Source organism: Haliaeetus albicilla, chromosome 15 (genome assembly GCF_947461875.1).
Source record: "Haliaeetus albicilla chromosome 15, bHalAlb1.1, whole genome shotgun sequence".
Taxonomy (NCBI): Eukaryota; Metazoa; Chordata; class Aves; order Accipitriformes; family Accipitridae; genus Haliaeetus; species Haliaeetus albicilla.
The window spans coordinates 34,774,359-34,786,594 of NC_091497.1; the positions used below are offsets into that span (position 1 = coordinate 34,774,359).

Below are 12,236 nucleotides of genomic sequence, written 5' to 3' on the forward strand. Positions count from 1 at the left end.
ACTGCCTGAAGGGGCTGGGACAAGTGCTCACTGTAGCTTTTCCTCTGGGGGGACAAACTGTATTTCGACATAGTGAATCTCAGTTTGTGCAGCTAGGTAAAGAAATAGCTAGAATAATGAGTAAGTTTATAGCAAAGCTTGAATAATTAAAAAAAAAACCCACACAAACTCACTATGTGTTATGACTATACTAATCATTCAAGTTAGCAATATAGTATGGGGTTTTTGGTTTCTCTTAAGGCCAGCTGTGAACCTGGCTCCTGAGGGTAAAGCATAGTGACATACAGAATGTCATTTGGTCAACCTCCTCCAGTCTGATGCGAGTGCTGGAAAATTAAATCAAACTTCTTCAGACTTGCTGCATCCACCTCTAACTATGTAACCTCTCTTAAGAGAAAAAAAAGTCATAGAGATGACATTATATACTACATTTTATTATCCTTTACCATCACTCACTATGTTGTTATATTTTATTATATTAACAGCTGTGGGATATGACACCAGTAGTTTCTTGATGATACGTCAGTGGAACTTACAGAAGAAACAGATTTCCTAACCCTAATCATACTGCAGAAGATAGGTAATGCTGGGTGCATATGGCAGATCAGAAAGGAACTAATGTGTTTACAACGATTTTACGTCCTCTGCTTGATCAAGGCTGAACATTTGCACGAAGACTCTTTCCACTTATTCTCAAAATATACAAGAAGGTATTTTTTTAACTAATGGTTTGTACAATCTGACCGGTTGTCTTGAGTTTGTTTGGAAAATCCGTGTGTGGTGCAATTTTTAGTTTTTATATTTCACTATGTCAACAAACTTGCTGCTTTGTACAGAGGGTTCTTGGGTTGCGTCTTACCATGTGAGTTTTCGGGATCAACATACTGTGTAAGGCAATCGGCTCTCCCCACAGCGAGTACCTATTGATTTGGGATGTTTTGGGATGTTTCTGCTGACCACGCTCTCTCTCCAGTGGAAGAACTCTAGGCATGGTGTTGCATGTTCTCTGGGTGCATCACCGAGGAGCTGATGGACTATTGCAATTCCTAAAAGGGCTCTACCATTTACTTGTCCTAGCAGACATCATCCAGAGAGCATTTTATTGGTTTGTAGCAGCTAAAATCCAGCTTCCCGCCTCTTTTCTTGCTGCACAAGTCGCAAAACCAGGGGGCCAGGTTGCTTAGCAACTAATTTCTACAAAAGCTGAAATACTTTTCCAGCTCAGAGCATTACGAGGAGCACACAGACCTCTGTGAGTTTGATGAGGCTGACAAGCTGATTCAAATTAAATTATTGGCAACAGGAACTTTTGGGACAGTGTGCATTGGGAGAGGGGGGGCAGGCAGATCTGAAACTGGTCTAGGTCTGAAAAGTCTGGTTTACCTCTACCTCTACCTTGTGCAGCAACATTTCAGCATTTATACCTGTCTGTGTTGTTGAAGATGAATTTGATTTTCCTGGTTAGTCATATTTATTTTTTAAAATGCTGATGGTTTTTATTAATTTCCTCTATATATAGACCAGAAACTGATACTGCTGAACGACGCCCATTCTCCTGTTGTCATATTTTACGGTTTCTTTTAAAAATAAAAATTATTTAAAAACCTGGATTGACCCAAATTACCTTTTTGGAAGGAAGTTGTCAAGGCGAATAAACAAAAAGAGCCCTTTTTTTCCAAAAGGGTTCTTCTCTGAAGAGTCAACCCTCTGTTCCTTTAATCCATTTCACTTTTTAGCACACTGTTGCTCATGTGCTTCAAAGAAACTGGTGTAGAGAACAGAACTGCAGACCAGAACTAGGGCTTTCCTGCATCTCCTATTTAAGCAGGCCTCATGGTCTGTAGCTGCTGTGACAGCATGTCAGTGGTGCTCAGTCTTGCCCCATTTTGGACTTTAATATTCCCCTCTGAAGGAGGGAGGCCGTGATATTTACCACTACAGAGCACATTGCTACCTAGAGAAGCTTTATGGTTTTCTTTGAGTGATAATGCCAAAAGAAAATAAAGCTTCTCCTTTGTTTGCCCAGCAGTAGTTCACTTCTGAGGAAACAAAAAGGTTAACACAATCCATGGCATTAATTCTAGACTGGTGAGCTGCCAGAGTAAAGGGTGAGTGGACTTTCATGTGCGTGTTGCAGGACTGCTACATATTTTCAGGGAAACTTCTCTTTTCAAACATTCTATAAACTGTGCTTAAGCATTTTGCAGTCATGTTCTCTGAAATGATGCCACCTTGGCTTTCCTGGTCATACAGCCTGTTGTTGGTTCCCCTCTAGGCAGCATATTTTAAAGCATATTTTCAAGTATAATTCACACAGCACTAAAAAGATTCTTTTTCCAGCTTGAATGTTAATTGTTTTCTAAGTCCTCCCACTTTCTCTCCTGGAAGCTAGATGCTTTTTTACTCTTGGAAGGCTTTTCGTTACACCTTGTGCATGTTTTCTGATGACTGAAGTGTTCTTGGCTGACAAAGCTATGCAAGATGAGCAAGTTGCCTGCCAATATTTCACTCCAGCTGGAGAAGATGTATGAAACTTTGCTGGACTATGCTGTTCCACGTTACCTTGGGCTCAGGGCCTGTTGGCTGAAGACCTGACTTGCTTTGCTCTGCAGAGAGTATCCCTCCTGGTGGCAGAAACACGGGAGCACTGAAGTGCACTTAAATCACTGTTCAGCGCTCTGTTCCTGAGGAGACAGCGGTTGCAACAAGCCTGGGATTCCAGCGTGAATTGTGCTTACACTGATGGAGTGGTGGAGTCAGCAAGCTGAGGATCTGCCCTCAGGTCAACACCTAGTCCTTTTGAACACGTAACGTTCAAACAGAGGTGAGGAATTGACTCCAAAGGACACTAAATTGGGGAGCGAGGTGTGTTTGGACTGTTCTGCAGTAAACTCTTGGCCACCCCCGCATTCTCTCCCAAGGAGTTGTGGTTTCTGTGTTTCTTATGGGTGGATGTTGTGTATACAAATCCATTGTGCAAAATTTCCCTTGCTGTTCTTTCTGACTGAACTACCAGCAGGGTTGTCTTGCAGTCTCAGGACAAACCGGTCTTGGCTTAGAAACTGATACAAGCTGAAAGGGAAGTTGAGGGGGAAAGGGAAGTTTGTCCCTTTGCTATGACCTTAAGAGCTATAATGTAGAGATGAGAAGGGAAAAGAGGTGTCTCTACTTCAAACAATAATTCCTTTACCTCCCAAATGAAACAAGAAGGATTTGATGTTGGGAGAGTTAAAATGCCTGCCTTCCTGTTCTGCTATGTTGGGGTAACAATCTCAGTTTCTTCTGTCTTCTAGATCTGCACAAAAAGGTATCCCTGTTGCCTGGTCCTTTTCTTTCCATTTTAGTTGCTGAATAACAAATCTGTGCTATTAATTGCATTATTGGGGGGGATGTCTTTTGGTACAGATGTAAACTAAGCGGCACCCCCCCCACACACACACCCACACACACTCAAACGAAGTAGGGTCCCCTTTCCCCAGGGTTGCTGAAGTGCAGCAGCAGGCTTTTAGTGGTATCTCCTGCTGTGCCAAGGGGCGTGCAAACAATGCTGGCCGCCTTCTGCTCTTTGCTTTAGAAAAATTGATTTTCATTTCTCTCTTAGCTGGTGTTTCCTTGGGGGAGGAAGCAGTGTTCTTCAGAGCATCTACCTGCCATTTTTGGCTTTAAAATGAAGAATATCTGTAGCGCTTAGGTGGGTGATGGGGCAGGTGCTGGTCACATACACAGTGCCTGGGCAGCTGACTTGAGCTGCTTGTGTTCCAGGTGGCTGAAGGAACATCAACCTGAGCCCCAACCTTCAGTCTTTTTAAGCTGAATATACTTAAGTAAAAGGAAAAGTATGTGGGCAACTGCTTGCAACGATAGCACTGATGGTGCTTCCATCTGCAGGAGACTAACATTGTGGTTAGTGATGGTTGAAACAGGGTAGTGCCTAGGGCTAAAAGTCAGCCAGTGTGACAGAGAATAGTCCCAAATGGTGGCATTAGTGTGCTCAGTTGTTAGCACTCTTGTCTACAGCTGCTTTTTATAGTGAAGCCCAAATGCCCTCCCCACCTGGTCCTCTGGAATGTGAGGCCATCACCTGAATGTCAGCACAGTGACTCTTACAATGTCAGAAGTGATGGCTGCGCTTTGCCCGAGAGGGTGGAGTGAGTATCTCCAGTACCTGGAAAAGGAGGGATGTGTTCCTTCTGGGGGGAGTTGGCTGCTGGTAAGAAGGTGGATGGCCGGATGCACAAAAAGGATTGTGCATGATCCAAAAAAGACGTAGGGGGAAAAAAGGTTTACTTTATGCCTGCTGCGGAAATCACTGTTAGAGAGGAATATGCCACTTTTTTTTTCCCAACTGTGTCCAGTTCTGGGCTCCCCAGTACAAGAGAGACATGGACATACTGGGGAGAGTCTAAAAAAAGGCCACAAAGATGACAAAGGTACAGGAGCACCTCTCCTACGAGGAGGAAAGACTGAGAGAGCTGGGACTGTTCAGCCTAGAGGAGGCTCAGGAAGAATCTTATCGACGTATATAGATACCTGAAGGGCGGGTGCAAAGAGGACGGAGCCAGGCTCTTTCCAGTGGTGCCCAGTGACAGGACCAGAGGCCATGGGCACAAACTGAAACATGGCAGGGGTCCCTCTGAACATCAGGAAACACTTTTTCACTGTGACGGGGACTGAACACTGGCACAGGTTGCCCAGGGAGGTGGCGGAGTGTCCATCCTTGGGGATACTCAAAAGCCGTCTGGACATGGCCCTGGGCAGCTGGCTGTGGGTGGCCCAGCTTGGGCAGGGGGGTTGGACCAGATGAGCTCCAGAGGTCCCTGCCAACCTCAACCAGTCTGTGATTCAAAGTCCATTTAATGTCTGTGTCTGCTGCACAGGTTAGAAATTTTTTTAAAAACTCTCTTTCTTTAAATCTAAAATACTAGGGCTACTAACAAATTAGCAAATGCTACATATGTCTGTTCTCGCTGTTCCCAATAGGATTGGGATAAGAACAACCAAAACTCTGTTTTGTAGCACATAAGAAATAGGTCTACAATGTGTGGTTTTACAGGGCCATGTCCTTTCCAGGAGACCACATTGCTCACATGGATGTTTTCAGTTAGGATTTAGAAGACTTTGTTTCTATATGTGACAATAGTATGCAACAGTAACAACAAACTTGATCCTTTTTTCAGGATGGATTCCTGTGCCAAGTCCCTTCAGCATTGTCCTCTTGCATAATATTGAGGAAGAAACAGATTTTTCTCTTCAAAATTGCATGTGAAATTTGGCAGGAAATCTTTGCTCTTCAGAAGAAAGAAGTGGTCCATAGTTTGACAATAACCTGAAGTTCTGGAATTTAACTCTGGTCACTCACATGTGATTTTTCATTGCATTTTCCCAGTTTGGGGGATTTTCCCTTGTGACCAGTCTTTGGCTATCTCTGAAATTTTGTTTGCTGCAGGACAACACTGTGGTGCTAAGAACAGAAAGAGGTTGAGCTCAAAGGCATTGAAATTGGTGCCATGTGAGGACATCGAACTCAAAACAAAATCAAAACAAGAGAGCACAGTCTACTGGCAAAGTCTTTGCAAGGAAGAGATGCCAAGAGAGAATGTTATCAGCATACAAAAAAAGCCAGCAGTGTAGAAATGAATATTCATCAGAACTGTGCAAAGCCGAACCGTCCCCTCTCCCAGCACTGCAAGCTGACCAGCAGCCCTGGTCAGGAGCCAGAAGCCACAAGGAACGGAGTTGTTCTAGTGATGGGGTGGTAGATTGAGTCTATGAATATCTGACTTAAATTTCTTGCTCTTTATCAGCATTTATCTACCTCAAGTAGTGCTGTAAGAAATGCATTAAATGTGGAAGCCCTTCAACATTAAAATGATGGGGAAGAGAGGCATCACTACTGAGATGGTGCAGAAGAGGTGTCAGGCCTTATGAAGATACAGGTTTTGCCTCTCTCCAATTACTTGTTCCCTATACATTAAATAATCTGAATTTATTAAAGGTTTTATCACCTTTGTACTTTCCAGGCTTCTTTACACAATTTTTTCATCCCTGTTCACTGAATTCAGCACCTTTGCAGATACTAATCAAATACAAACATTTTGTAACAGGTCAGGGCTTCCCTCAGAGGTGGAAGACCCATCATTAACACCTCTACTTTGTCCTGTCCCAAGAAAATCTGGTGGGGTTGCCACCACCAAGTAATCAAGAAAGTTTCAGAAAAAAATGAGTTATGCAAACTTGATTCATCTTTGCCATTACCACTAGTTCCAGGTGTGGTTTAGCTTTCCAAAGGCTGAGCATTGCTTCTGACTCCACTTGGTAAGTTAACTTCACCATACCGACCTGTATCTTGTGGGCTTTGTTATCTTTCAGAATAGAGGGATTTTACATCAAAAAAAAATCTTACTGGCTTTTGATCAGGTCAGTGTTTACTAGGAATACTGCTCAGCAATTTGACCATCTTTTCTGCTAATTATAGTGTAACACTTTCTAGTTCTGTTCCATTATGTAAATAAGTGTCTCCAACAAAACCGAATAAATAGTGCTAGTCTAACCCCACTAAATTAATTTCTATCAGCTCCTGGCTGTTACTTTTCCTTCTCTATGTGTGTGTTGATTTGTAATGAGGAATTTGGGTTATTGAGTTCTGACTGGACCCGTTCACCTACCTGTTCTCTGAGCTGGCATAGAACTGACAACTGTTGCGTGGGCAAGCAGGGTCATTTCTTTGCCAGGACAAATTCTCATTCCGCCCGCCTGGCCGTGGGTGACCAGCCCAGGGACGATGGTGTTTGGGCAGTGAATGAATTGTGCAATTTTCTGCATCGCCCCAAGGCTCTGTGTGGATAGCAGCTTCTCAGCTGGAAAGTAAAGATGCCTAAGATTTTTAACCATCAAGGAAAACGCCACTTTTTGGGAGCTCCCTGAAGTTTGCACTAGTGCAGGTTTTACCCCTCTTCCTCTGTTCTAGGAATGTTTTTATCTGTGAAATCCCCCTGGTGCTGCTGGCACAGCAAAGGTTTGAGTTGTTTCTCGTGCTGGTAGGCTGAAAACCTGCCTGCGCAAGACCTTTGGGCAGGCTGGCGCTGTGTCTCTTTGTAAGGCTGTGCGTTAGCTTTTGTCTTGAGAGAGAACAAGTTTCCTTCACATCATTTTTCCTAACGTTTATCTGATGGCTCCCGCTAGAGAGAGGAACATAAATACTGACCTACTTCACAAATTGAAGTTGGATTTGGTCACTTTTAGTTCTAGAAGTGGGTTTGTTACACGTGCTCCCTGTTAGAGTCCCTGCCTTTTCACTGCCTTCTTTCTCTCATTGTCTAGATCAGGATGACTGCGGGAGTAGAGAGTTTTCAAGTCATCTCACTTGCATTTTGAAATTATCTCCTGTAATCAGTCTCTGGATCCACCCAAATGCACCCAGAACTACCTCTCCCAATGAAACAAGAGATGTAAGCCTGATGGACAATCAAGGAAGTATGCTGAGCTGAGCCAGGAGGGATCTGAAGCTTCCTGCTGCCATTCAAAGTGGTAACAGCTCGTTTAAAGTGGGTGAATGTTGGTTGACCAGCACTAATTTTAGATAAGGAGGATCTAGTGTTATGAGAAGAGGCACTTTATTTTTGCATGAGGTATGAGAGCAACACACACAGGGAATGGAAGATGGGCACGGGCAAAAGGAACTTAAGAATTAAACTGGTTTGTAACTGCCCTTCTCCACTGGAGTCAATGACCACCAGGTTGGTCTCTGAAAGAGTAGCTCTTATGTTCACTCTCCACTCACCGAGTTAAACATTGGTTAATGAAAACTAGTACTGCTCTGACTGCTATGGCTTTAAAAAATGCTCTGTCATTCAAAAAATACAAGCAGTGATTGAATTGAAAATTGGCATGTCTGGCCCAGGGCTGTGTCCCACCAAATAAATTGTTTACATTGAGTTTTTCAGCACTGACCTAAGTCTGTCTACATTGATGTCTGTAGTACAACTCACATCTTTGAGCCCGGGTAGGGGATTTCATCATCCCCCCCTGCCCTGAGCCTTGTTTAAGGGGGTGTCCCTGCCTGCATCTTTTTCCCAAGGGTGGAACAGGGAGTGTAGAGAGCTGGGACAGCACAAAAGCTGGCGGGGGTGCTGCTGCAAATGCAGACAGTTGGTATGTGCAGTTTACTCCAAAATAGTGAGGTATATATGGGAATGCCCTGCCATTCAAAGGCAGACAACAAACAATTGTTTATAACTTTAATCAATCACAGATTACTTTATTTTCTTTATTTTTACAAAGAATAAACATTGGCCCAGAAATGAAGCTTCGAAGAAGAGGAAATGCAGGTTACAAAATCATCTGATATCTGTTACGTTGACCTCCTAAAATTTTCACCAAAGACCAAGGAATGTTTCAGTGGCCCCTGCATCACTGCAGTCACCTTCTATTTCTGGTAATCTGTCACTGGGTGCTGGTTTTCTCTTGCCCCTAAAATTTTATAGGTGGCACTAAATGTATTTGCTTACATGCAGGTACAAGTCATTCTGAATTGCATTAACACAAAGCATCTCACTGGCTTTACAGCCACAGGCCACGTTTGCTCTTGGGGAAAGGGGCTGAAATAAAGCATCGTCAGGACCATAATACCAGAGTGTGGGAGACTCTGGATTTTGTTTCTAATTGCTGTCTTATGTTTTAATTCTCTTTAAATCACAAGTGTTCTTAAACCACAGTATCTGGCTCTTTTACACTGTGACTAAACTTTGATTAAAGCAGCTTTCATACCTTTGGCTTCATTTTTAAGCTGTGACTAAAAAGAAAAATACAGGCTATTCAAATACATCAGTACAGAATGTGGACTAAAATACATGTTATATATATTATGCACTTTGGTTATTTTTATGAACTATTTAAATAGCAGTCATTAAACTTTTCTACTATACTGCAGAGCTGAGAAGCAACTTGACTTACTCAAGTATGCAAATGTTATTAGCCTTGCAGCTACTGGATTGAGAAACATAGTTACTATATATGCTTCCAGCCATGCTCTTGTTTTCAGTAACTGTATTTAACAGTTTGAACCATGTAAAATGTTAATACCAGACTTCTAGGAAATAAATGTCTGTACAAGTCTTGCCATTGTTTTCCTTCACTGTAGTGTGGGAAGGAGTTAAGTTTCTAAAATGAAGCAATAGCTTGAACGCTGGATCCAGCCTCTTCAGTAAGAGCTGTGATGGCCTGACTTGTCTCAGCACTGCTTATCACAGGAAAACTTATTTCAGGGCTTCTCTTATTTGCAAGGAGACTGACAATAGGCTGAAAAGAGAAGGGTTTTTTTCCTAAACTGATATTTAACAAGATGTCTTTGAAAAATGAGTAAATGCCATCAGCCAGTAGGATGTCTTTTGGGAAACTAAATTATGTAAAGCAGACATAACACGTTCTCCTCTGCCCATCAGCATGGCCTTAGCTCCCAGTCATGGTAGATTGCTCAAGAACACCTGTGCTCTAGGTGTGTCTAGGCCTTTTGCCCTACCACAGTGGTCTGCAGCCATGGGTAACACAGCAGTGCAACTTGGTCAAGGTCTGTATGCAGTTTGCTATCAAACACTCAGTTCAGGAGAAAACGTGTTACCACTATGGTTATGAATAGTCTTAGCTTTGCAGTAAATCTGAAATACGCAAGACAAAATGAATCCCAGCTGAATGGAATAGTCTGAGCTGATTGTCTTCACCTTCAGTAGAAAGATGTAGGAATGTAGGTGTCATTTTTAAACTAGATCCAGTAAATCACTGTGAAAAAGCCTGGTTTCTCTCTACTGATTTACAGCGAGAATTCCAATGAGTAATTCAAATGTCCACAGGTCAGGTAAGATGAATCCCATCCTCTGTGCCTGGAAATAAACACTTCCAGGCAAACTACAACTCTCTCATCAGGAGGTGGACTTCTCTAAAACCTGTGCCCCCACCCACCGTGTTCCCTTCCCCCCTCTTAAGCCATTCATAATAAAGGAATTCCCTTTGATCTGTCACAGAAATGGCAAACATGTACAGCTTAGCATGTTATTTATTCTCAATACCTAGAGTCATGCAGCCATTTCTCTGTTGGATCTGGCCATGTCTGGGTGTGGTATGTGTTGAAACCTCCTACTTCATGGCTTCTTGACATAAATGGGATAACATTCAGCCTTGGCTCCATAAAGTAACGTGGAAGGCATTTGGCAGCATTCCTAAATTCTTGCTGTTTAAACATGAGGAAGCAGATCACTTCTGCATACCAGCGTTGATTTATAGCTGAAGGCCATGAGGAATCCTTCCATTTAGACTAAACAGGTGATGCAGGAGAGAGTTTCTACGTTCCCAGTTACAGGTTTGAGCCCAGTCACCCCCACACAGTGAAAGAAGCCACCAACCTGTCAAATACAGTGGTTAAACATTGTTTAAAACATTCAATACTTCTTTCCTGGAAGGTACACTCCTCTGCATTTCTCTGTGGTGAGAGTTTCAAATTATGTTGGGTAACTTCACAAAGCCTTGGGTTTTATTTTAATGCCTCCCAATTTTTCTTCCAATTCAAAGAATGCAACCTTACTGTGTCTTGAGACAGCAGGTGCATATTCACAATGGGAAAGACTCTGCAACAGAAAAAACATGTTGCAGGCACTGCTCTCCCCCATGATAAGAATACCTGAACCCAATTTATTTTTAACAGGCCTATGGCATCCTACTTCCCCTCAACAGCAGGGGCACTACAGCACTGTCACCGTGTAATTAGAAGCTTTACGGTTACGCTGTGTCAGCAGTGGCACTAAGTTCCTGGAGAAGTGGATTTAAACTTCTGGGAGAACTCTTCCAGCACCTCCATTAGCTTCTCCTCATCCTCCGGTGGACTGTGGGTGCTTGCCAGGGGTAAGTGTGTAGGGACTGGTTGCCTGTCTGGAAGACAAATAGATTTAAAAAAAAATTTTTTTTAAAAATCCTTATGGGTACATTTAACCACCTCTTCTAGCACAGAGGAGATTTTTCTGCTTGGCTCTATACTGCCCAAACATACCTCACGGTCTTGAAGCCAGGAAGCTTACCTTCTAGGTATCTGTAAACAATTTTAGTTAAGTGTATCTTCCAAACCTGAAATTAAGCTAATTTCATTTGTATTCTGGAACTAGAGTAATTGTCCTTTAGCACAATATGACTTAGATTGGGGAGCAAGACCTCATTTGTAGCTGAGGACAGTATAGCTAAAGGAAGGCCTTACTGTGGGGTTACGCCTTCTTGCTGTCACTACTGCAACTCCTGTAGACAAAGACCAATAACTTGAGATTGGTGTTGCAGGCACAGGTTGCTTTTGCAGCATGAGATAGGGTTTTTCCTTGGCTTCTGGATAATGTTTCTAGTGCTACACAAATTCCCCAGCTGGGACTTTGTAGTTTGGATTATTTTCAATCTTAAAATGCTTACTTTCATCCTTAAAAATAATGGTTAAATTCTAAATGCTAAAGAACTTAAGCTAATTGCTTAGTCACCTTAAGTAACATGTATCCAACATAAAGACGTCTGACCAGCTTTGCTCAATTTGATGCTTTGCTTGGTTTTCCAAATCTCATACGCCTCGCTCACTCTGTGTAAATACAGCTCTATCGCCATCCATTCTAAGGGATTTTTCTCCCCAAAAACATGGTATCTAGAGCCCAGGAACCTTGTGACAATGCTCTCAGATGTCTATGAAACAAACGTCAAAGCACTGGTGCAGCACTGCTAGTTTATTTAGTAAGTCCTTCCGCAGTAGCCAGCTGAGACTAAAAGAAGCAGCTGTTGCAACACTGGGCAGCAGATTCCTCTGGAAACCTATCAGGCTGCCATCGGGCTTCCCAGGGGAGCAGAGATGTTTGCTCTCTTAAGAGCAAATGTAACTGGCTGCATACACCACATAACCTCTGCTCATGGAAAATTGAGGAGAGAAACATGCAGAGGAACATTCCCTTCTCCATCACTGAATATGAACTGCTTCCGACCTAACTGTACTGCTTCCAGTAGCCTGTGCTAAAGTTTGGGAACTATGTGTGAAAGCCAAGTTCAGCATCACGGAGAAGATGCTTGTAGTCTTTGGAAAGCAGGACTCTGTCAAACATTTTTTATTTTGGCAGATGCAGAGAATTGTGGTTGTACAAGTCAGGTTCTTACTTCCCATTTTTTTTTCCTCAGGAAAAAAAAAAAAATGCTGGCTTTGGTTTGCACTCAAAGGGAACAGAATAAAA

At 42.7% G+C, this 12,236-nt stretch overlaps 2 protein-coding genes across 7 annotated transcripts in view; one reads left to right on the forward strand and one right to left on the reverse strand.

Annotated features, from left to right (window-relative positions):
* Nucleotides 1-10,947, forward strand: part of WDFY2 (WD repeat and FYVE domain containing 2) — a 75,284-nt gene extending 64,337 nt beyond the window's left edge. The window contains exons 12-13 of one of the 2 annotated variants that reach the window (XR_011327952.1): nt 486-710; nt 7,321-10,947. Coding sequence is in view for 1 of the 2 variants with exons in the window: in XM_069802753.1 (XP_069658854.1) it covers nt 486-515 (30 nt within the window). In the remaining variant the exon portion in view is untranslated. Of the gene's footprint in view, nt 1-485 lie in introns of both variants that reach the window. The other variant, XM_069802753.1, reaches the window with a different exon arrangement.
* DHRS12 (dehydrogenase/reductase 12) overlaps nt 10,031-12,236 on the reverse strand; it is a 28,044-nt gene continuing 25,838 nt past the window's right edge. For all 5 annotated transcript variants that reach the window (XM_069802756.1, XM_069802759.1, XM_069802755.1 and 2 more), the window contains one exon: nt 10,031-10,917. In XM_069802756.1, the coding sequence (XP_069658857.1) occupies nt 10,790-10,917 (128 nt within the window). In that variant the 3' untranslated portion in view covers nt 10,031-10,789. The remainder of the gene's footprint in view (nt 10,918-12,236) is intronic.